Here is a 24,431-nt window from a genome sequence, read left to right as displayed (position 1 = left end):
AAACCCCAACCTGTGTACTGAGCCCAAACACCTCTCTGGTGCCCAAGGATGTGGTGGCTGCTGCCATTGTCCCTGATTCCTGATCCTCCCAGACCAGGTGAAGGCAGTGGGTGGTCCCTAACTGAACCCGCTGCTGCTCCCTCCTCCCAGCCTGAGGCTCCATTGTTGAGGGCGGCCCAAGGAGCTGAGAGTGTGCACAACTGTGTGGACCAGAGATCCCCAGGCTCGGGGCCACTGGCTCAGTTGCATGCGGGGCAGTGTTGGGGGTCTGTGCCCTTCCTGGCCTGAGCCCTACAGTCCTGTCATGGGCATGCAGCCAGCAGGGGGTCCTCTTCAATAGTCACAGGAAACGAGACCCAGCTATACAACTCCCCTGGAGGTGACAGATGCCACTAATGATAGGACACACTCCATGATCATAATTTCTATCTCGGAAACGTGGGGTTCGCTAATCTCCCTTCTATATTACAATTGCCTTAATATGGAATCCCTTTGTTTACAAAGATTTTCCTATTTGATAAAATTTAATGATGTAATTTAGAATATGAATATATTTAATCATTCGTGCCTCTTCTGTATATAACTGAAGGTTACATAAGAAGGTACTTTGAGGATGTGTTAAAATCTGAAGCTGTGAATACTAATGCTAAGATGACTAAAGTATTCAATACGATTTTGAGCTGTGAGACTGCAAGACTTCATTTTAGCTTTGTCAACACGCACCTAAGAATAGTGCAGCCCCCTCTCGAGATTCCTCTTCTTCTGTGAAATAATAACAGTAGATAGTGGCCTTGAAAAAAGCCTTCAGTGTGAAAATAAAATTTAACCATTTTTATTACGTTTGTCCAACACTATATGACATACTATGTATGACATTCTTTACATTGACAATTCCATATGTCATTGTCCTCACATTTTTTCAGCTTTCTCTGCTCCCCGTAATGTTCAAACAGGGGAAGGCGGGGTGACTGGTCTTATACCGGGCCTGAGCTGGCCCACCTGACCCCTCTGGCCCATCTTCCATCACCTGCCCCTGGCTTCTGGGGGCCCCTCATGGGTATCTCAGCTCTGGGACTTTGCACCTTCTCCTCTCGTCTCCACATGATGCTCCCGCCCCCTTGCCCCAAGCCCTCCCATCTTTGGGGTCTCAGTGGAATGACCCAGAGCTTCTCCCCATTTATGTGCACAAGTCACCTGCCTAGCTCCAGGGGGGCTTGTCCTGTCTTCATCCAGGAGCCTGGGCCGCAGCATTGGTTGGTCACCAACTGCCCACCAGCCCGCAGCTCACCCTGGCCTAGATACGCCTCTCTTTTCTCTCTAATCCCCTCACGCCTCCTGCTGTGCTTAGAGCAGGCCAGAGACTGGCACACACTTCTGGCCAAAAACTGAAGAAGCAGTTGTAAGCCCTTTGTCTTCAGAGAGGACTGCTGTCCCCAGGCACAGACACCTGAATGCAGGGCCTCCAAACGTGCTGGTTTGGTCACCTCTCCGAGGTCGGACCAGGAGTGGCTGCTGGGGAATCGAGGGCATGTGGGCTGCAACCTCACGGAAGGACCCTCATACTCAGGGATGGGACAGAACTGTCAACAATCCTGCAACTGCTTCTCTGATGGTGAAATACCGGTTAAGGTTCCATTCCTTGCTGTAGATTATAGATTAGCAAGATTTTAACCTCAAAACCCAAATCGAAGAAAAATCTGTGATCCTTGCTGAATAACCTAGCATTCCAAGAAATCGCAGGGAGCCCCCCACTTCCTAGCCCTCCATGGTGGTCATATTGGTGGGTGGGGTTTTGCTCAACCTTCCAGGGTCCTGAGGCTGGGCTGGCTCGGCCACCCCGGCTGCTGTTGAGGTTGGAGGAGGTGCCACCAAGGGTGGATCAAAGGCCGCCCGGTGGCCTCTGGGGGGGGGGGGGGGGGCGTGCTTTTCCGGACACAGGGCCCTCCGAAGGCCAGATGCTTCATGCCTCTGCTTGGTGTATTCTCAAATTGAAGAAAATTTTAAAAACCAACTTAAAGGATAGCAATTTTGACGTTTCTATATTTATAACTCAAGCCAGTCCTACTCTTTTCTTTTTCCAAATATTGGCATCTGAGATAACAACTGTTGCCAATAATTTTTTTTTTCTGCTTTTTTCTCCCCAAATCCCTCCACTACATAGTTGTATATTTCAGTTGTGGGTCCTTCTAGTTGTGGCATGTGGGATGCTGCCTCAGCGTGGCCTGATGAGTGGTGCCATGTCCACGCCCAGGATCCGAACCAGCAAAACCCTGGGCCACTGAAGAGGAGCATGCGAACTTAACCACTGGGCCGTGGGGCTGGCCCCCTAAGCCAGTCCTACTCTTTAGCACAGCTCGGCCTCTCACCACGTCCCGGGAAAAGGAAACAGGGAGAAGTTCTCCTCCACCAGCCACCTCACAGGGGCAGCCCCTGGCCCAGGAGGCCACGGGGGCATCAGCCTGCTCTGCAGGGGTGCCGGTCCCCTACAGACTGGCTTTGCTTCCCCACCATGGAGAGGGTCAGGAGTGTGTGTTCACAGGTGCCCACCGGGCTCCCACGATGTGAATGCTCTGCTGTCCGCGGGAGCTGAGGCTGGGCTGACATCCACGTGAGGGGGAACCAGCAGAGCCCCCTGCAGATGACAACACCGGAGCGTGTCCCCACGGGACGAAAGCAAGTATTAAGGAGCATATCCGAATGATCAAATGCTTGAGTCCCATGAAGCAGTTAGCATGGCTCTGTTGGAATCGTTGTTTTCTCATTAAACAATTAATTTGTGGCTCTGTGGAGTGTACAGTGGAGTCCCATCTGTTGATCCTGTTATTTAACTTGATAAAGAGAGAGCCGTCAAGTGTGGAAAACTAGATCTCACCTCGGGAGCCTTTACACCCAGGCGGCAGATGCTTAGGGACCGGCCTGCGGGGTCTAGGGGACGCCTGTGGGTGGGGGCGGGAGGCCGCCGAGAGCTGCACGCTTTCCCAGGAGCCCTGCAGGTGACCAGGTGTCTCCCTGGGGTTGGGGGTGGGGCTGCAGGCCCAGGGTAGGGTGAAGGTATCAGGACCAGTTTCTAAATTAAGATGGACGCTGTGAGAGCAGGGCGTCCTGTCCCCAGAGGTTATGGAGCCCCGCCTTCTGGAGCAAGGCCCTGGAGGCATGATCTGCCATTAGGTGGCTCTTTGAAGCCTTTTGAGGACACTTCAGGAGCCGTGAGATGCTCATTATCACATCTACCAAAGCTTGGCTGATGGGAACAGAGATGTTCACACTACAAGCCTGCACCGTCCTCTCCCAAAACCTCGTCAAGGCCTCAGTCAGGCGACTCTCCTGTTTCTCCATTAGCCCAGGAAAACCTCCACTGAGCTGGGAACGTCACTCCCATGGTTGTCTTCTTTTAAATTCTTAATCCTGTTAAAAGTAAGACAAGTAACCTCATGGTGCAAAGGCTCTGAGCAGCTTCCTCAGGGGCCCCTGGGAAGACCTCAGCTACAGGCAGAATGCCCAGGGGCCCGAGGACAGGGCCTGCAGGCCAGGTCTGTACCTGCCGGGGCCCTGGGCCCAGCACATGGTCCTAGAGCTTTGCTGTTTTGACTCCGCCCTGTCAGAACCTCCCTCCCTCACGACTTCAGGCCCCCCTGGAAGCAGCTGCCTGTTAAAGCTCCGAGGAGGACATGAGGAAGCTTGAAAAAGCCTCGGGACAAAAGAGAGAGAAGAGACTTAACTGTCCAAGACTGCAGAGGCGCTACATAAGAAATAGCAACCTGCCAGGGCCTATGGCCTAGAGGAGAAGGATAAGTGGGAACAGACTTGAAACTCCAGCCAAGGGCGCAGGGGCTGGGTGCCTACTGCGCCAGAACGCAAGTATGTGTAAAGGCTAAAGGAAACTGGCGTGTGATCTGGAACACCGGGCACCAGTGGAGATGGGGGAGGCAGATAGGCTGGCATCATGTGGAGTTACATCCCGGGAGGCATGACTGCAGCCTGTCACTCCCCTAGTCACTGGCTGACATTTGTGCATGGCCTGCTGCTCTGTGGTAGCCCCAGAAGCGAAAGTTAGTGTGGCCCTGGGGGCCTGGCAGAATGCGGGAGGCATTAACACCCAAGCAAGAGGGGCTGGTGAACAGCCCTGGAGTCAGAAGAGAGGCTCACCTCCAAGGAGGCGAAATGATGCACTTTGGGACAATTTTCAAAGATGGTGTCTGTGTTACGAAAGCAGTATATAGTATATGTAATTTTTCTGATAGAGACAACTTGCTTTTGATGTCACCTTTAGAAAAAGCCACAGTGCTGACATTTTGCTTGTTCATTTTTACAGACATATGTCAGCTTTTCTTCCATTCCTTTCTGGCATGCGTAGACCAGAGTAACCTAACTAAGCGGTGGGTTTATGGGCAAAGCATTTATCTTCTGTGATGGCTAAAAAAATCCTCCTCAAAATGCTAGTCTTTGTACGTGTGTGTGTGTGTGGGAGGGTGAGTGCAGCATCCTCTTCTTAGATGGATGGGCACCTGAGCCGCTGGTGCCAGCTCAAGTCACCAGGGTAACTGCAGTGACAAGCCCAGCTGTGACTTTCGTGACGACCAATTTGGTGGAACAAGCACTGCCAGTTGTGCTCTCTGCGTCCTGAGGATGAGGTAGATGGCACGTGGATGTTCTTCTTTCAGCAGCTGTAATTCCCATACTGCCTTGAAAGGTGGGCGTTGCTTGAATAACTCAGCCTGGTACTGCAAAATGGATTTATGCTTTTTGGAAAAGGTTGAATGCTGAACTTTTTTTTTTTCTGGCAAGGAAGACTGGCCCTGAGCTACCATCTGTTGCCAATCTTCCTCTTTTTGCTGGAGGAAGATTGTTACTGAGCTAACATCTGTGCCAATCTTCCCCTATTTTGTATGCGGGACGCTCTCACAGCATGGCTTGATGAGTGGTGTGTAGGTCTGTGCCTGGAATCTGAACTCGCGAACCCGGGGCCGCTGAAGTGGAGCATGCGAACTTAACCACTATGCCACTGGGCCAGCCCCTTGAACGGTGCACTTTTATAACATGTTCTGCCCGAGCCAGAGGGAAATGTTTTAAATGATGGTTTGCTGGTTTATGTGAATATCTCTCCCTCTTTCCCCACCCCCCACCCCGTCTCCATCTCCACCTTCATCTCTATCTCCATCTCTATTTCCACCTCCACCTCCTTGTCTATCTGCTTATCTCCTCTTTTCCTGGTCCATGTTTGTGGTAAGGTCCTCCTTGGTTCACCACATACCTGATAGAGTACTCAGAATATATTTATTTCCTTATGGAAATTGTCTCATTTAATGTGTCTCTTTTGCCTTTAATATCCCTGTTGTTGAAAGATAATTGAAATTTTGAACATATTTTTTGCAATTGCATGGGACTTACCTGTAGTTCATTCATTCATTCATTGAACACAGGTTTATTGAGGTCAGAGAGGTGGACTGGGGAGCTGGCCCTGTTGAGCGCTCCTTGGACACACACTGCATTGGAGCCGACTTTCCCTGGGCACGGCAGGATACCGTTTCTGGGGGAGCTGCAGTGTCCTGGTGACTTTTGAAGTAGCTCTCTGGGCACGGCACAGCAGGGGCTAGTTGCCATCACAGATCATGATATCCCACTGTGTAAGAATGCCACAGCAGGGAGGCAGGAGAGGCAGGCCCTGCGTCCTTGTCTCTGCCTCCTGCTGAGAGTGAGAGAGAAGTGCTGTGACCACCAGCACGTAGAAGCCCATGTGCTCCATGCACGTTTCCTGCATCTCCATTCTAATGTCGCTCCTCCTCAGAAGCCTGCCTTCATCAAGGAATGCAAGTGCTTCGGGTTCTAGAACAGTCAGTGAAGATGGCTCCTCATCTCCACAGGCCAGTCTGTCCAATGACGATGTCAGATCTTTGCTAAGTGACACAGAGCAGCAGCAGAATGCGGAAATTCTGGCCTAGGGACAGAGGGGATGGAGGCATGTTATACAGGGTGTAGTCACTTGATAGCGGTGGAGCCACATTAAAGGGGTGGAGCCAGGTCACAGGGGTGGAGCCACATTACAGGGGTGGAGTCCATTACAGGGGTGCAGTCAGGTTATAGGTGTGGAGTCATGTGACAGAGGTGGAGTCAGTTACAGGTGGAGTTGGGTTATAGGAGTGGAGTCAGTTACAGGGGTGGAGTCAGTTACAGCGGCAGTCAGGTGATAGGGTGGAGCCACGTTGCAGGGGTGGAGCCACATTCCAGAGGTGGAGCCAGTTACAGGGGCCGTTAGGTTACAGGGGTGCAGTCAGTTACAGGGGCAGTCAGGTTATAGGGTGGAGCCACACGTTGCAGTCCTGTGATGCTTTCTTGGGGAGGAGGCCAAGCCCAAGTCCCCCAATCTGAGTGTTTTAAACCCTTCTGTCCTTCAGAGGGAAATCCAGGATGCTACAAACGGGTAGAAAATGCATTCTCTCTGTAGCTTGTCAAGTCTGTGAAACCACTACCTATGAAAAATTTAGGAGGACTCAGGAATGATTTGCCATTTATATGACAATAATCTTCAGTTTCAGTGAATTCGAGAAGGTGCCTTCAGACCTCCACTGCCAGCCTTTGCTTGGGAAGCAGGTGGCTGGGAGAGCCGACGCAGGTCTAGAGCTTCAGCATCCACCTTCCCGAAGCTCCCCGCCCTAGCAAGAGACCTCCTGACCCAAGACCCCTTCTGATGCATGACATCCCGGCTGCCGGACGCTCTACCAGTCCATTGAGCCTCATGTCCCTGCCATGTCGGCCGCTCCATGTGGTAACAAGCCTTGAGGAGGGCCAGAGGACCCAGCCTGTGTGTCCCCTGGTGAGAGGAGAGGACGGGAAGACAGGATCCCCGGCGACCATCTGCCTTGGTCCCCCCTGTGCCCAGCTACGCTGACTGCCCAGCTTTCCTGCATGGAGGAAATCCAGCACGGGGTTGGGGGGAAGCTGCCCAGGAATCATGCCTCTGCCCCCTCCTTCCAGCCCCTGAGCTGGGAGCTGAGAATCCAAGGGCAGCTCCTCAGTCCTGCCTTTGTCTGCATCTCCTCACCAGCAGGACTTTGCCTGCCGTGGTGCGGTTGTCCCAGAGACAGCATGTGGGGTCTGAGCTCTGCCCATGGGTCTCCCTGGTGGGACAGGATTGAAGGGAAAAGTAGTTGAAGGACCATCCTCCCTTCGCCAGGCTCCATCACTGGGCTGCAGCCATGTCTCCCAGCATGCCGCCAAGTCAAGCCCCCTGTCCCCGTGGGGTTCTCTTGGGTTTGCTTGCTTTCAGTGGCTGAAATCTGTGTCTCTCCTTCCACCGGGGCCCCCGGGCCAGCAGCTCGTAGTAAGTCACCATTTGGGCAACATTGAAACTGGACTCTGGCCACTTTCCCAAGGACTGAGTGTCCCTTTGAGGTTTTAGTTCTTATTGAGGAGGCAGACTCTGAAAATCGATGCACTCTCCAGGCCTCATTTGGAACCATATACAACGGACCTGAGTGTGTCATTTTGGTTATCTTAAACATAAATTGCATTTTTGCCCCTTATTTTATTGCCAAATTTTTCAAAGGAGCCCAGTGCCACTTAGATTGACACATAATGTCAGCCCTCCGTGATGGTTTACTTTGTAACCTGGAAGATGGCTCGCCCGGTCTATTTTTCTCATGTGTAAAATGAGATGATTGTTTCCACTTTGCCCGAGCATCTCGGAATTATTTTAAGATGGTGCTTATGGGGAGACAGTATGCAAGATTAAAATACCATCGTTTCTACTCCTCACGACATTTCTGTAAGTGGATGACACGTTATTTGTTCTTGGAGGTGAGACGTGCGCATGTGGAAATGGGGTCATTAGATTGTGGCAAACACAGGAAATGGAGCCCAGTGACCCCAGGATTGTTCCCTGCCACCCACGCCTCTGCACCTACGCAGTCCTCTCCAGGAATGGAGGTCCCTGGAGAGATGTGTTTCCAGGCTCGGTTCCCCTACAATGACTCGTCCATTGCGCCAGTGCCACTGTTCACTTCCAGCTGCAGGCTGAGGCCAAATGCATGGGGATTAATGGTGTGGATTGTCTTTGTAAATCCTTCCCATGACGGCCAATGATCTGCGACAGTCAGACAACCCAAGTCATCCCGCCTTGCCCTCCAAATTTGGGGGCACCCCCCAGGATGTCACTGTCAGGGTCATGTGGTAGAGACTATCTGTGGATCAGGGGTCTCCTCAGTCTCAGAGCAGATTTCCCACCTAATTCCAAATTTGTAGGAGGCTGGTTCCAAAGGAACCATCCATCGGAGGTCACCATTGGCTTTCAGAAAATAAAAGGTCAGTTCTCTCTCTGGCCCTCTTCCTTGGGGTCAGTCCTCCATCCTCAACAGGAAACCAGAAGACGACTGTCTTTGCTGGCCCTCCAAGGTCACTATGTGTGTCTTCCGTTTCTTTGGGATATACCTCGAGAGGTCCCAGATATCCTGTTGACTTGTAGAATCCTAGATTGGGAGAAACCTAGGAGATTAGTTCCTTTTATGGATGAGCACCCTGAGACCAAGAGAGGTCAATATTTATGGAATTAAAATTAGACTGGATTTCAGAATCTCCCTTTGAATTATTTGAATAATACTTCTTATATCTTTTTGACAAGTTAGACAATTTTGACTTCTCTTCAGTAGTTCTTCATTTTAATAATTTTACAAAAAGCCATTTTTGAATGTTTAAAAAGATCCTAGCGCTTTAGTCAGTAGAATCAGCCATTTCTGAAGCGAGGGTGCACCATTGCCACCAGACCTTGCTGGCCCATTACTGTCATATTGAAGCTGTCTTTGATCTGTGTCCCCAAACCAGACAATGACAGTCACCTTCGAGTCTTCACGTTTCTGGGACTTAAGTGAACAAGTGGCTTAGATGTGGGCTAATGGCCAAGAAGTGATGTGCTGGAAAGCTGGCCGCGGACCCTGACCTCAGACCAGGACCCAGCGAGCCCACCTCCCTCTCCTTTTGGGGAAATGAGGTTCATTGATTGCTGAGCTGTACAGGTTTCCGAAGCCAAGTCTTGCCCAAGAGAAGGAGTGGGAGTTTCCTTTCCCACTCTTTTCAAAGGGACAAGTTATTGCCACTATTCGCCTTCTGAGGGCTCCTGTTGTATGTGCCCCCGGGGCCCCCTCACCAGTTTCTGCAACGCTGAGGGAAGGAGCCATCTACTTGCTCACATCGCTTTCCCCACAGGCAACCAGGGTCGTGCTGGATTCCCTGGGCGGTAAATACAAGCACGGCGGTTGATTGACGTGTCAGTTTTCGGCACAGACCCCTTTTCTCCTTGCAGACTTCCACGCGACCTTTCCAGTCCCCCTTGTCGCTCAGCACAGCCCTGCCAGGAGGAAAATCAAACCAAGGCCATTTGAGAGCACTTCAAATCAGAGAGTTGGGCTTGATCAATAGACGACTTGCACGGAAAGATATTACCCTCCTGCCTCTCTCAGAGGGTGGAAATAATCGCCTGCGCCCCTAAGTACTTGAGCCCCTGTAGTGTTACAACTTGTCGTCTTTCCTCCATAAACTACTTCTCCTCCACCCTCAAGGGAGCCTTTTATGACAACATCATCGGAGTTTGTGGAGAGGCCCAGAGCAGAGAGTACTTAAGCATGTCAGAGTGGACCCCAGAAGTGGCCCACGGAGAGCCGTAGAGCGAGCGCTTCCGCGATGGAGTGCGAGGCGCGGACCCAATTACACGCAGAGCCCCAGGCGCCCCGCCCCGCCGCGCGCCTCCTGGGTGCCTGCGAAATCAATGGCTGTTCCAAAGTGCCAGCGATTAAGGAAACTGTGCAGGGCCGGGCACAGGCATTTGTCACGGCGATTCTGGGGGATACGTCTGATCAGGGGCTTTCAAGTAATCGTCAAAAGCATCTTCTCCAAGCAGCAGTCACCAGGAGCAACGCAACCCCATTTATCTCAGAGCCAGATTTGAAGAGCGGAGTTTTACAGAGATCAACCGTTTTCAATAAAAGAAAGATTTTAATATGTTTTCTCAAGATAATGAGGGAATAAACGCTGCAATCCTACCCTCATTTGAGAATAGCGCTGTAGGCACGTGTCTTGGCTGTCGGCTTCCTCACACGTGTTTTTCTGATCATCCTTTTTGCGCGCCAACCCGCGCTTCTGTTAAGGACGGCTGCATATTTACACCGGGCTGCTGCGCGGAAGCCTGGGGCGCGGGGCGTGGAAGCACCACGCACCCCCATTCTTTCCCTGCACGGCTTGTTCAGACTCGGATGAAATCCAGACCGACTGGCTCTGGTCCACGGTCAGGCAGTAAAAAGCCATCTGCTCCCTTCTAGCCACCACACAGGTCTCAATCCAGTGATTAAACGGTGGAGTCCAGGGCCGTAACCACAACACGTGACTTCTTTTGAAGTGGAAGCTTTCCTGCCCCCTTCCGTGGCCTGCTTTGCGCTGGGTTTCTTCAGCTTTTTGTTTGTTTGAGGAAGATTAGCGCTGAGCTAACATCTGCCACCAATCCTCATTTTGCTGAGGAACACTGCCCTGAACTAACATCCGTGCCTATCTTCCTCTACTTTATATGTGGGACGCCTGCCACAGCATGGCTTGCCAAGTGGTGCCATGTCCACACTGGGGATCCGAACTGGCGAACCCCTGGCAGCTGAAGCAGAATGTGTAAACTTAACTGCTGAGCCACCTGGCAAGCACCCTCTGCAGCTTATTTTTATTCTCTGGTCTCCCACGCTCAGCGAGGGACAAGGGTCCAGGTCCTGCCTGACCGCCTGGGCAGCTCCTTCAACGTCGGCCTCCTAGAGCCCCGCCTCTTTCTTTCTCACAAAACCTGCTCTGATGGCTTCTTCAGACATCCACCCTCTCTGGGGCTCTCTCCTCAAGGTCCCCCGACGCAGGCCCATGCGTTTCTCTGGCCCGTCTAGCCATCCTGCTGCCCACACCCAGCCTTCAGTGCAGACCTCCTCTGACCCACTCTGGCACCTGCTCCCCATCCCGTTTCCTTGGCTGCAGGTGGGAGGCGAGCTGGGGCTCCAGAACTGCCTCTCAGATGCCTCTGGTCACCCCCCCCCACACACACACACACATTGGTGGGTGCCCAGACAGATGGGGCCTGGGCTGAAGCCCAAAAGGAGCTCCCTTGGCTCTGGCATCTTGTTCCATGTACAGGCTCCGTAGGAGGGGTGGGATGGGGCAGAGTATCCAGGAAATCTATCTTTGACCTAATGGAATCACCCCGCCCTTGCTTTACAGCTTGTTTGACCAGAAGAGGACAGTCCTGCCACTGAGGGCTCCGGGTATTTAGATCATCAGGTGTCCACCTCAAAAACCGTCTCCTGAGTAAAGGAGAGGAGTGGGCAGCCACGGGAGGTAGTGTGGGCACAAGTGGCTTTGACATTGACATTGGTGAACCCATCATGATTGACTGAGGATGAGGGTCCCTACATAGTACATAAAACAGCGAGGGAACTGGTCATGTGATTCCAAAAAGAAAAACCCACTCTCCCCAGATGCCTAGGAAACGGAGTCACACTTGTCTGTTTGCCTCCAGTTTTCAAACAGTGCTTCAGTTTCTACCACATTTTGCCTTCAAGTCATACCGCAAATGACCATTTTCCTAGATCGTTCCCCATCTGTCAGTTCTTCTCTCTGATGTAGATGCCGTGAACTGCTAACCCATTCTGCAGACACAGAAACAGAGGGGAGGACAGGACAGCCCTGTGTGGATCCAGGGCAGAAATCTTGGTGTCCAGGCTCCAGGCTGCCTTTTGCATCATGATGAGAAGTAGGCTTTGGGGAGCAATTCTTAAGCGTTCTGGAAATGTTACCAATCCGGGGGCTCTGCTTGTCACCGTGAGTGATAACAGAACTTTTCCACCGCCCTCCAGGTTAGGAGGTTATACCGTTAACACAAAGCTGATCATTCCTACTCCAAGGTTGATTTTGAAATGGACTCACATTTGGTTGCCAGGCCCCAAGGCGTGTCTCTTGGTGGTGGTCTCAGCTCTCCAGGAGTCTGGTGGTCAGCACTGGCCTCCTCTGTGTGAAGGAAAAGTGCGGGCATAGTGGGGCTCTAGACACACGTGGGGTGAGACGCTAAAAACAGGAGGAGGCCAGGGAGGCCAGGAGTCCATGCTCGGTCTGTGTGCTGCCAGCCTGAGCTAAGGGCACCTAACATCCAGGACCAGCCAGCTGCCCAGTGGGGAGAGCCCACAGGCCAGGGCGCTCTTGAGAGTGACAGCAAGCAGACAATGAGCCTCGCTGTGGTCCTAACACTCTCTGTGCATCCGTCCCCCAACTCGACCGGTGAAGGGGAGGGCTCCCTGCGCTCCTGCCTTGTCCACACGCAGCACCTGTGTGTGGATGGGACGTTAGGTCCAGGTCCAGAGCTGCTCCCTGGGGCTGCTCCTCCTCAGAAGCACAGCTGTTAACTGACTGCTGCCACAGGGAGGCCCTTCCTCCCCAAGGGCTCGGCAGCTGGCTGCCCTGCAGGCTGGCCCTCGCTCTGCAGCCACAAGGGTTCCAGGGGCAGACGCCCACTGTGAGCATGATGGCTGGGCCCACAGGGGCTCTGAGCCCATAGGGTCTTCCTGCAAACCTCCTCCCCAGGATGGGGCCAGAGGAAGCCCGAGTTTGCAGTGGGTTGAGGAAGACGGGATGGAAATGAAAGGGGCCCTTTTGGCCTCCCAACTCGGATCCTCCCCTGCCTCCGCTCTCCAGGCACAGACATGTGGGCCTGAAGAGGCCGAGAGCTCCTCTCCTGCTGCTGCCGTGTGTGTGTGCATGCACATATGCATAGACACACCCAGACACATGCACACACGCACATGTAAGAAGGTCCTCACCGTCCCCCCTTCCTCCCTTCCACTGGGAAGGTTCTGGCCCAGGATCCTCCCAGCTGTGCTGCCCAGACCAGACGCAAGCTCCGAGTCCAGCAGTCCCTCTGCTTCCAGAGGGCCCTGGCCTTCCAGCCTGCGAGGGGCCCCGCGTGTCCTCAGTTAATTTGTCTATTTGTTAGGTAGGTGTGTAGCTTGGTGGTTCGGGTTTGTTGTTTTACTTCTTGGTGTCGAAGCTGTGGTGGCTCTTGCTGTCTTTCATGGCACCTGTTCACCACTTGCAAACATCTGGGGGCTATGTAGACATTTTAGGATAAGATGAGACCTCAACTTTGCTTTCATACCCAGAATCCACGTTTTGGCCATTTCCTTCCTTCTTCCCCAACTGCTTTTGTGTAGTGCTGTGTGGGCCGGCCCGAGGCAAAGCCAGCACCCACTTTAGTGATGAGCGAAGGAAGTTAACCAAGGGTCTGACCAGTGTGAACCCCTCCAGTTCCCCCCATCAGGGTCAGAGCCAAGGGGGCCCATCATGGCCACCAGCCGTTGAAGCCTGCTGTCCCACATTGGCCCTTGTCCTTGTCAGGGAGGCCTGTGTCCCATCCATCGGTAACTCACGTAGTGGGCCATGAGGCGTGGCCAATAGCATCATGGAAGATGCTGCACGTAGATATAGAGGGATTTGCCAGAGGAGTTTGACGTCATTAAGGGACTTTGTCACCAGACCACAGATGAGGTGACGTCACAGCACAACCTTTCCGTGGGCTGCACTGTTTGCTAACCAGTTACAATTTTCAAGGCTGCATTTTATCCTTGTTTAGTTTTTCCAAACTGATGTGACAAATGGAATGCTAATGACAATTGTTTTGGTCCCACAGATAAAAGCAGAGAGCGCAGCCTCGCACCCCGCCCGCCTGCCCTGATGCTGCACGCGGACAGGAAGAGCCCGGCTGGGGACGAAGGAGGCAAGGTGAGTCTCGGGACCCACTGCATGTTTTAGAGACACAGCCCCGGGTTCAGAGGGCGAAGGGCCAGCACACCCTCTGCACCTGTTTGCCTGTATGGCTCTGTGCACTGGCACTTTGTGGTCCGCCGTGTGAAACAGGGAAATCCACGCATACCAGGACACTGAGGGAAAGGGTGAATCATCCCAGAGGTTAGGTAAAAGCCACCTGGCCTTCCTCTCTGGATCCGGATCCCAGAGCTTGGTCGGTGCTGTGTTGGGAAGGGTGTAGGCGGTGATCCTGGCATCCTGTGCAGGTACAGTGTCCCCACCCTTCAAGAGAGAGTGTCGTGGTGGCCAGGCTGCAGGCAGACCCTCACCACTCAGGCAAGGCCGTAGTTCATATTTGGATTTTATTGTTAAAAAAAAACCCCAGTGCACGTTTGCTTTTTCCTTAATGCATTCTGATCTCAGTCCTTCTCTTTGCCGGATAGGATGTTAAATATTGACTGAGGATGTGTTTGGTACATTTACATCCTGGGAACAACCCAGGGATTAGCTTTTACTGCCACATTGGAAAGTGACAAGTGGCACTTAATTTGCTCTGATCTGTCAAATATGCTGGAGGCCTCTGGTCCGACTGGGTGTGCTGTTAACATTCGCTCCTACTTTACTTTCGTCAGCTACGTCCCGGCCTCAGGCCCTGTGTAATGTTCCTGCCCCGCCGGCTTCCCCCATGAAGACATTCCCCTCTCAGGCACTGTCACTGGGTGGTCCACTCCTTCCCCATCATCAGGGCCGATGTCAAATGGCGAAAATTGACCACGAATGTTAGTGCAAATTAAACTTTCTCTCCCCAGTGTAGGATTTCTCCATAGGAGATTAACATCCATGCCAGAATTACATATTTATTAAACAGATAGTCCTTCTAGTGCCTTAAATACTTTCTTTATCGGTGGGCTCTGTGTGTCTAATTCACTTTTATTACTTTAGCGTGGAAGGGAAGTTTTATGCCACGATTAGCCATTTTTATCACCAACAGGAAATCATTACCTGTGCTCGTGCCTCATGCCGGAGGCCTTGGTGACTAGAGGTGGAGAATGCCAGCACCGCCACACCTCAGTGTCAGACCCCATCGCAGATCCAGTCCCACCGTGTCTACTGGGATAATTAGCTGGGGAAGCCCACGCCTCAGAACCCCCTCCTTGGGTTTCATTGTTCACTTGGCTTCATAATGAAAATCTCCCCTCGTTTCTCTAATTGGATCAGTAATATACACTCTAGTCTTAGTATGTTTTTTAATACCACAGTTTGTGAATGCTCCCTATTATGTTAATTATTTATCCTGACCTTATTTTCTCATGGGAAACAAAGGCATTTTCTACGACCCGAAAACTCTAAAAGACATCGCTCTTAAACTTACAAACTTAAGGATAATTCTATAAATGACAAATCATGTATTCAACATAATTACCTGTCAGAGTGAATGAGGGGCCCCAGGAGACCCCAGTAAAAGAGCAGGAGGAGCACGAGTGCATGAGACGAACCCTCTTCCCAGACGTTATGGTGTGAGGTTGCACAGGTGCCCTCCCCGAGCTGCCCTCCCCCCAAGATGGCACTGGAAATGAGTGTTTTCATCTCAGAACGTCTCATCCTTCCTCTTGGCCACCTCTCCTTGCACTGGGCCTTCATTCCTGATAATGTGACCCTTCTCAGTCCACATCTCCTGGATGGGCAGTGTTCATGCTGTTGTCAAAGGTTTTAGCCGAGCGCCCCATTGTCTGGGTTTGATTTCACCTTGGCTCTTATAGGCGCTTGGGGTTCTTTCAACTTTTTGTTTGATTTTCATGTTTCATGGCTTCCATACTTCAGCACTTTCGTTTCCAACTACTCGGTCTGAAAGGGGACTGAAATGATAGAAATGTGTGCTGACCCCAGTGCAGCCCTCGGGGGCCTGGAACAAGCATGCTTGTTGGCTTTTGGTGCAAACACTGTCCCCTCGTGAGGCCAGCCCCACACCGGGTGCCCACACTGGACCCTGGAGGACTGACTGCCTTTAGGTTTGATCATTCAAGCAAGGGGTTAATCGTCTCCTCACCTATGCTATCTTATAGAGCACTGCCATTGACGGTGGGAGAAACAAGAGATTCTAAAATTTTGTGGCAACATTCAATTTTTTTTTAGATGAATCTAGAGCTTTCGTTGCACTTGACGTTCTCAGCTCAGAACCTGGCTGTTGCACTGGTATCTTTTAATCTCACCTCATTTTCTGAGAGAAAGAGAACACAATCTTTATCATGTTATTCTAAGTTTGAGACTAAAACCATAGGAACAGCTGGGAGAAGAAGAAAAAATCGCCCCCCCAACTAGAATCTACTGTGCTCACCGTGAGCTCCTTTCCTCCTTTAGCTGCTATAAAATTGAAATGAGTCTTAATTTTAAAAAATTCCTTTGAGATTTTGCAGTTCCACCTGTAGGAATCTGGTGTTGTTTTCACTATGTTTAACGAAGGTCCAGTGTCCGCCACACATCGATGCACCTTGGGTTACTCGAAATCGTGGGTTTCTATCTAGTTGGTGGTGTAACCCTCTGTATTTTCCTATCTTGAGCAACTTCAGTTTCTCTCCCAATTCTGTCCGTAACAATGATCCCGGGTTCCAGCCACAGTTTTCTTTTTTTTTTTTCTTTTTAAATGTAGGGAATAAATCATCATTTTCTTCTAGGTGATGTAATGTTCAAAGACTCTTTATTTTCTAACTGGAGACACAGAGACAGTGATGTTCAACCCCACTGTGCCCGGAATCGCCTGCGCGATGTGAACACCCCTGAACTCTGCCCAGGTAGATGCTCCAGAAAGGGGCTCGTCACCAGAGCAACGGGATGCCTCGGGGACAATGGCTTGTCACTCCTCCTGCCTTCAAGGGACCCGGCTGGGCCAGCCCTGGCCGCGCCAAAACCCCTCAGAGCTTCCAGGTTCTCGGCCAATGAATGCAAGATTTTGACGGCATGGTGCCCACCGCTGGTCAGCCTGTTTCTGAAGATGAATCCAGTGGGATTTTCTGCCCCTAAGTCATCAAGGCATCCAGAAGCAATCCCCCACCTGCCACTGCCTGTCTCCATGTCTGCAGAAGCAGGCGGCTCAGCCAATTTGGGATAATTAGGGGGATGCCTTTGTCTGAGTTACTCAACACAGACCATTGTGCCATTCATTCTATTCTCAGCATAATTGCCCAGGCCCATTTACTTTGCTGTACTGAGCGGGTCATTATTTACTGGCTACTGTAGGCAGGTCTGTCTGCAGGAGGCCTGTTATTCTTTACTTGCTTGCCTGTAATTGAAGATGAGTGTTTAAACTAAAAGAAAAAAATGCTCTCCTCTTTCTGTTGAAAGGAGCCTCCACCGATCCTAGTGACTGGAGAGAACAGCGCAGCAAAAGGCAGCAGACCCGTGGCCTCTACTCCGGTGCCCGGATCCCCCTGGTAAGATGCCTGGAAACCGAGAGCAATGAGCCTTGTCTTGTCCCAGCATTTGCTTGTGGTCACCAAAGAGAAAATGCATGCTCCTTAGATAACATTGTGCTTTAAAAAATTAATTTGCAACTCATGGCAGGTATAGTTCTACTCTGTTGTCACATTCTGCAGAAAGAAAGAGTATTGAAGTGATAAGTTGTCCTGCTCCAATATATTTGTGAATATGTATTAAAATAATAATGCTGTTGCATGTGTATATATCAGCGAGAGACAGTGTCTGAAGAAAACGTAGCATGCCTTCAGCTTCAAAGGATTTTTTCCCTCTACTCCCAGAAAAGCAGGACTGTATGGCTGTTAATTAAAGATGTGTCTGGCTTTCTCCATTTGCCTGGTGAGGATTCCTGGTCTTTGACGATGGCATGCTCAGAAGACCCTCCACGAGGGAGCCACCGTCTTTGGTTTTTAAAAATGTCCTTTTATAATGGAGTAATTTGGGAGCAGAATAAAAAAGGTTACTATAGTAAAAATTAGTTTTCACACCTGAAGATTAGAGTGCAGGATACAGTTGGGAGGAACACCAATTTAGAGAACAGAAATAGCAACCACTTGTGTCCGCTTAATGTGCTGTCCCGGTAGGAACGCAGCCTGCCATGGTCCCCGGGTCTGACGTCAGCCTCGCATAGTGTCCCTGGTGACTAGAGATGTCAAAGGGCACGTTGGGCATCTGTCATGCCCTGTGACCCTGCCCTGATCACCTGCCTATGTTGGTAAACCATACTCCAATTGGAGACACGGGCATCTGTGCCTTCTTTGTATGGTCAGTGGTCGGTGTTGGCCAGCACGTGGTGGCCTCCCACCCTCTGCCTTTAGCTGAAACTGCTCTGCACCCTGGGGACGCCTCTTGGGTCGGGGCCTCCTTATCTTCACGCTGTGTTGTTTCCTAACAAGAACCAATTCTCCAATTCTCCCAACACGTGCGGAGTATCCTACAGTTCATTCAGTCTGACGCCGACTCCTGGAGTTAGCCCAGACCCCACAGGCTGAGCGCTCAGTCCCATAAGACTGCCCCACTTCAGACTCATCACAAATGGGGCCTGGGGTCACCTGCATTTCTGCCTGGCTGATTGCAAATTTGGAGCCTCCCGCAACCTCCCCTCAGGTTTGATAATTTGCTTGAATGACTCACAGAACTTAGAAAAGTGGTTTACTTATGATGATGGTTTTATTATAAAGGATACAGCTGAGGAACAGCCAGACGGAGAGATGCACAGGGGAGGTATGGGGCAGGACAGAGCATCCCTGCCCTCATCAGGTGCACCGCCCTCCCAGGATGTCCACGTGTTCCCCAGCCTCGAAGCTCTCAGGGGGCTTCAGGGCTGTTTTGTCACACAGGCAAGATTGATGACATCATTGGTCAAGTGACCCAACTCCATCTCCAGCTCGCCTCCCCTCCCTGGAGGTTGGGGGCTGGGGCTGAAATGCCCATCCCACCAATTCTGTGGTTCGTCTTTCTTATGACCAGCCATCTTCCAAGAGTCACTGCATTAGATGAACTCGGGTGTGGTCCAAGGGGCTTGTTATAAATAACAAGCTCCTATTACTCAGAAAATTCAAGGGCTTTTGGAGTTTGGTGCCTGGAATCCAGGACAAAGACACTGTTTATTTTTATTATGCCACAAATGCTATTTGGGGTCTTCAACAATAAAGTTTTAACACTCTCTCAAATGTGTCTCTGAGGCAGGCTCACTTTACAACGAATCCCATTGAGGGGAATTGGGATAAACTCAGACAAGCATGTGGCCCTGTCCCATGGCCTCGGTGGTGCTCTCCCCAGGGGATTGTACAGTTGGGCCCTCGGATCTGAGTTTCACTTTCCATGGTTTCGGTACCCACAGTCAACCAAGGTCTGAAAATATTTGATGGAAAATTCCAGAAATAAACAACTTATCAGTTTTAAATTGCACACTGTTCCAAGTAGCATGATGAAATCTCACGCCCTCCTGCCCGAGACGCCATGTCACAATGCCTTTGCCATTCACCCCACTTCATGTCATCATGTGGGCATGGTGCCATCTCACATGACCACAAGAAGAAGGGTGAGCACAGTACCATGAGGTATTTTGAGAGAGAGAGAGACCACATTCATGTAACGTAACTTTTACTACAGTGTATCGTTATCATCTGTGTTATCAGGTTGACTGTCACGGCATCGCAGTGGTTACGTTCAGGTAACGCTTGTTTTACTTAATAACAGCCCCAAAGCGCAAGAGTAGTGATGCTGGCAAGTTACTCCAGTCTATAGTGATAATGGTTCTATTTTATTGTTAGTTGTTGTTAGTCTCTTCCTGTGCCTAATTTATAAGTTAAACCGTATCATAGGTATGAATGTAGAGGGAAAACATAGCGTATATAGGATTCGGTTCTATCCGTGGCTTCAGGCATCCCCTGGGGATCTTGGGACATATCCTCCGTGGATAAGGGGGTACTACCATACTTATGGAAGACATGACCTTGAGCACTAGAACCTTCTAATTGGTAAGCCATGTTTTTTCTTCCTCGATATTGCCATGTTACAGTGCAATATGCTGAATGGGATCCGGGAGCTCACACTGTCCCTCGGCCGTCGCCACCATCTTGATGTGGGTCCTTTGCCTGTAAATTATACACCAGCACGAGCCCTGCCTGGGCTTCCGTGGGTGGAGCCTGCTCTCTGGCCATCTTCTCCCTGACTCTCCAGCAGAATGGGGCAAGAGGCCCTTCAGGAGAGCCAGCTGGGCGATGGCACGGGTCATCATGCCCCTGAGAACAGCTGATGCTGGCTCGCGCACGGAGGAGCTCCTCTCCATGGGGTGCTCTCTGAATCAGAGTTAGGCCTCCTGGATGGACTGTGCACTGTTTCCCCGAGGTGATGGAGATGCTGCCAAGGCCTGCCCTGTGCTCCTTATTTTCTGCTTTTCTGACTCAATTCCTCTGGAAGGAGAGTTTCTTGGCTTTGTTGAGCAGGCTTGGTTGAGGATGTGAGTGTTGAAAGACTCCACTGTACCTTACAGGCTGGGTTTGCCTTTCATGAGAAGTGGAGGAGGGACTCTTGGCCTTACAGGATGACGGGGCAGCCGCCATACTGGCTTCTTCTGTGACTTCATTCCCCGACTGAGAAGTGACTTTGCACGTGACGGGGTCTGACATCCTCATCAATCTCGGCATCACACATATGGAAACCTCAGTAACAACACACTCTACTGACTCCTGGCGCTGCGATCTGCCACCAGGAGAAGGGCTGCTCTGCCCTTGGGAGCTGTGCCTGTTTCACTCAATTAGCTCAAAGCGTGTCCCGCCAGCTCCGTTCTTGGGGGTCTGCTGGTAGTCAGCCGTAGCTCAGAGTCCACCAGGTCTCAGGGAGACGAGGAGCAGAGAGACCCACTGGAGGTGCAGGAAGGCCAGGACCACTGGCTCCATCCTCTGTCATCCTTGCCGGCCACCTACCTGCATGTTAGGACATCCCAATCTGCTCATGGCATGGTAAGGATGCCCTCACCCAGATGGAGAACGTTCCAGAGGCAGTGGCTACCTTGAACTTTCTGATAAGCAAGTCCTCATGGTGATGTGTTGCACATGGAAGTGCCTGATAAGAATGGTGGGAAGTGAGAGGTGTGCTCCCTGACACCAGCAGGTCTTGTGGGCAATGTCAGCTGCAGTGGTCACCAGAGGAGCACACACGGTCACCAAGGGGCCCTGGTATTTTCACTGAGTGAGCCTCTACTTCTTATGGCCAAACGCCCAGAACTCCCTGCCCATGTGTCAGGGAGTCTCGTTCTTCTCCTTCCTTGGATGGTGCATTCTCTCCACAGTGTCACTTGTCAGTCAAACGCTGGGCTCTGTTCCCGCCTAGGGGAGCGGACTTCCCCCTGGGAGGGAAGAGTGAGGGCCCAGGCTTCCAGCTCAGGTCAGATCCGAGAATTAGACCCTTTGCCTATAGAACCAGAGCCTTAACTTCAGACCAACATTCTCCTAAGAAAACTTAGGATTTCTAGAGGCTTCTAGAGGATTCAGTGTAGGCAGGGGGTCCAGGGGTGGGGGGTGGGAAGCAGGCTGGGCTAACATAGGCCCAGAAAGGATTCCTCCTGATCATCACAGAGCTATGTGGGGTCAGCTGGAATCCCAACACTAGAAAGAAAAGAACTTTGAAATCTACTCAAAACATGGAGAATGGAAATCAAAATATTCTGACTGTGTTAATGTTTTCATTGAACATGCCCTGTGACCCTGCCCTGATCACCGGCCTATGTTGGTAAACCATACTCCAACTGGAGACACTGGCATCTGTGCCTTCTTTGTATGGTCAGTGGTCGGTGTTGGCCAGCACGTGGTGGCCTCCCACCCTCTGCCTTTAGCTGAAACTGCTCTGCACCAATTTTTAGTAAATTGGAGCGGAGAAATTGAGTGTTTGGGAGGACAGCACGATAGACTAAGACCCTAAATATGTAGTTGTAGGGAAGAAACTTGCTTTTCAAGGTTAACACTTTTGCTCCGTGGAAAGCATACTGGGAGGCGGGAGAGCTGTATAAATCGCTGTTAGGTGATGAGGAAAGAGAGTGCTTTTCTCCTTGTTCTGGGCGGGAGCTGTTCTGTGCACGAGAGCTAACCGGATACATATGGAATGCCTGAAGCACGCGCGTGGGTCCTTAATTATCCTTAAGTATGTAGGATTCTCATGCTGTTCTATTGCCAGGGGAGATGACCAGATGCATAGCCTGCCTGAAGGTGTTCGTGTCACACGCAGACCTGCAGACACGCACAGGCAGTGCCCTGATGACGGGGGAAATTGGAGGAGGAGCTGTTGCCTGTCCTCGTCTCTTGACCCATGTCAGTTCAACCACTAAAGATGGTTTCAGAGTCCAGAGTAATTCCTTCAGACAACTCTGCTATTCAGAAACTCATTTAGCTTAAAACCTTTGGGAAATTGTAAGGATTCCGTAGTCTGAAGCATAATATTTTAAGAAGAAAAAAGAAGAGGAAGACCATATATGAACTTTCATAAAAAGTGGTATCCTGTCCACCTCAAAATGGAAGACCGGCCTTGGCTCACAGCAGGAGCTGCAGTGGGATTTGAACTACACTCATGCATCACTTAAGGGTGGGGTGCTATATGGGACCGATCTCATGGGACCACCGTCTTTGACCGAAACGTCATTATGTAGCGCATGACTGTATGTTTTCAAATAGCTTGTTTTCAGATATGTTAATACTGGAATAGCATTGTTTAGTCTCTGAAGAAATTTTTATTTCTTCTTCTTTTTTTTTCCTATAATTTGGCTTTCTACCCAAATGGCAATTTTGGGAGAATTAAACTACACTATTATTGGGAGATAATTAAAATGTTTTTCTTGGAGTTGTTGAAGATATGGGAAAATTTCAAAAGTAATTCTTCAAGTGTAACATCCATGAGCTTTTGGCTTAAATAACACTAAATGCCAATACCAATGAATAATTAGCATTTTAAAATGATTTTAAAAACTGTGGATTTACAAATAATTAGCTATTTTCTGTGAAATTAAAAGAAATGAACATTGGGGATGGCCCCGTGGCCGAGTGGTTAAGTTCGCGCGCTCCACTGCAGGCGGCCCAGTGTTTAGTTGGTTTGAATCCTGGGTGCGGACATGGCACTGCTCATCAAACCACGCTGAGGCAGCATCCCACATGCCACAACTAGAAGGACCCACAACAAAGAATACACAACTATGTACCGGGGGGCTTTGGGGAGAAAAAGGAAAAAAATAAAATCTTTAAAAAAAAAAAAAGAAATGAACATTGATTTTAGAATTAAATTATTTTCCAAGAAATCAAGATTGGTGTAGTACAAGTTTTATGTCAGTGATCTATTAATAACAAACCCAAGTCCTTTTTTTTTTTGTTTTTTTTTGATATTGGCACTTCAGCTAACATCTGTTGCCAATCTTTCTTCGTTTCTTTTTCTTTTCTTCTCCTTATTCTTCTCCTCAAAGCCTTCCAGTACATAGTTGTATATTCTGGCTGTAGGTCCTTCTAGTTCCACTATGTGGCATGCCGCCTCAGCATGGCCAGACGCGCTGTGACAGGTTTGCACCCAAGATCCATACCAGCGAAACCTTGGGCCACCAAAGCAGAGCACACGAACTTAACCACTTGGCCACAAGGCCGGCCCCCAAAGTCCTTTTTAAAATGACTGGGGATGGGGGGTGGCCTCATGGTGTAGTGGTTAAGTTTGCCTGCTCTGCCTCAGTGGCCCAGGGTCCACAGGTTTGGGTCCCAGGTGCAGACCTAGCGCCACTCATCAAGCCATGCTGTGGGGGCATCTCACATACAAAACAGAGGAAGATTGGCAACGCACGTTAATTCAGGGCCAAACTTCCTGACCAAAAAAAAAGTCTGAGGAAGAGAGAACACTGTGCTTTAAGAAAGAGGAGGGCAATGCTGCATCAGTCAGAAAACTGACACTCTCAGAAGGAGCCACAGCCCAGCACAGCTGGTTCATGTTCCATCCTAAGAAGGGAAGGCAGTTAAAATGCAGGGGCCACAGGAGCATTATCTAAATGACTACGCTGAGTGATTACCGCGTTAGTAACTTGCGTCATCACTGAGAAGCCAGTGGCTGTTGTTAGATTTCTGCCTTGGAGGTGGGAGGGTGGGCAATAATTCTATGCCCACTAAAGACAAAAAGGGATGTACTTTTGGAGAACTGTTGTACATGTTAAGCACGGGTGACAGTCTTTTGAGCAGCTGACTACTGTTTCGAAATCCTTGTGCTCCTTGGTCCTCCTGATTGTATGTTTAAGAGCATAACATAACCTTTTTATTCTGACTTTATTCAACATTTTAGCACTGTTGATGACATTGATGACATCTTTTTATTAATTCATCACTATTAATGTATTGAGTATAGTATTTTAAAAGTAGGTCCTTTAGATTTTTCTCAATATGGACATGTTTGACTTTAAAAGAATAAATATGGAAGATGTGTTCTTGGATGAAGTTGGTGGAACTTTTTCAGACAGGAAGGAAAATTTCCCCAAACATGATACATATGAATGCCTTTCAACGAGAGAAGGGTGATTAGAAGTTGTGGTTGTGAAGACAGATGCGGGGCTGGTCGCATCAGAGGACGTCTATTTTTCGTGTACAGTTACATGACCTACAATCGCACCAACTGAACTCAGACCACGTAACGGCACT

General features: G+C 50.3%; 1 protein-coding gene across 1 annotated transcript in view; it reads left to right on the top strand.

The window, feature by feature from the left end:
• TCERG1L (transcription elongation regulator 1 like) overlaps window positions 1-24,431 on the top strand; it is a 222,220-nt gene that overhangs the window by 131,947 nt on the left and 65,842 nt on the right. The window contains exons 5-6 of the mRNA XM_046655503.1: window positions 13,688-13,779; window positions 17,143-17,231. Of these exons, the coding sequence (XP_046511459.1) occupies window positions 13,688-13,779; window positions 17,143-17,231 (181 nt within the window). The remainder of the gene's footprint in view (window positions 1-13,687; window positions 13,780-17,142; window positions 17,232-24,431) is intronic.

The sequence above is a fragment of the Equus quagga genome, chromosome 2 (assembly GCF_021613505.1).
Source record: "Equus quagga isolate Etosha38 chromosome 2, UCLA_HA_Equagga_1.0, whole genome shotgun sequence".
Taxonomy (NCBI): Eukaryota; Metazoa; Chordata; class Mammalia; order Perissodactyla; family Equidae; genus Equus; species Equus quagga.
This window is presented reverse-complemented; position numbering and strand designations above follow the sequence as displayed.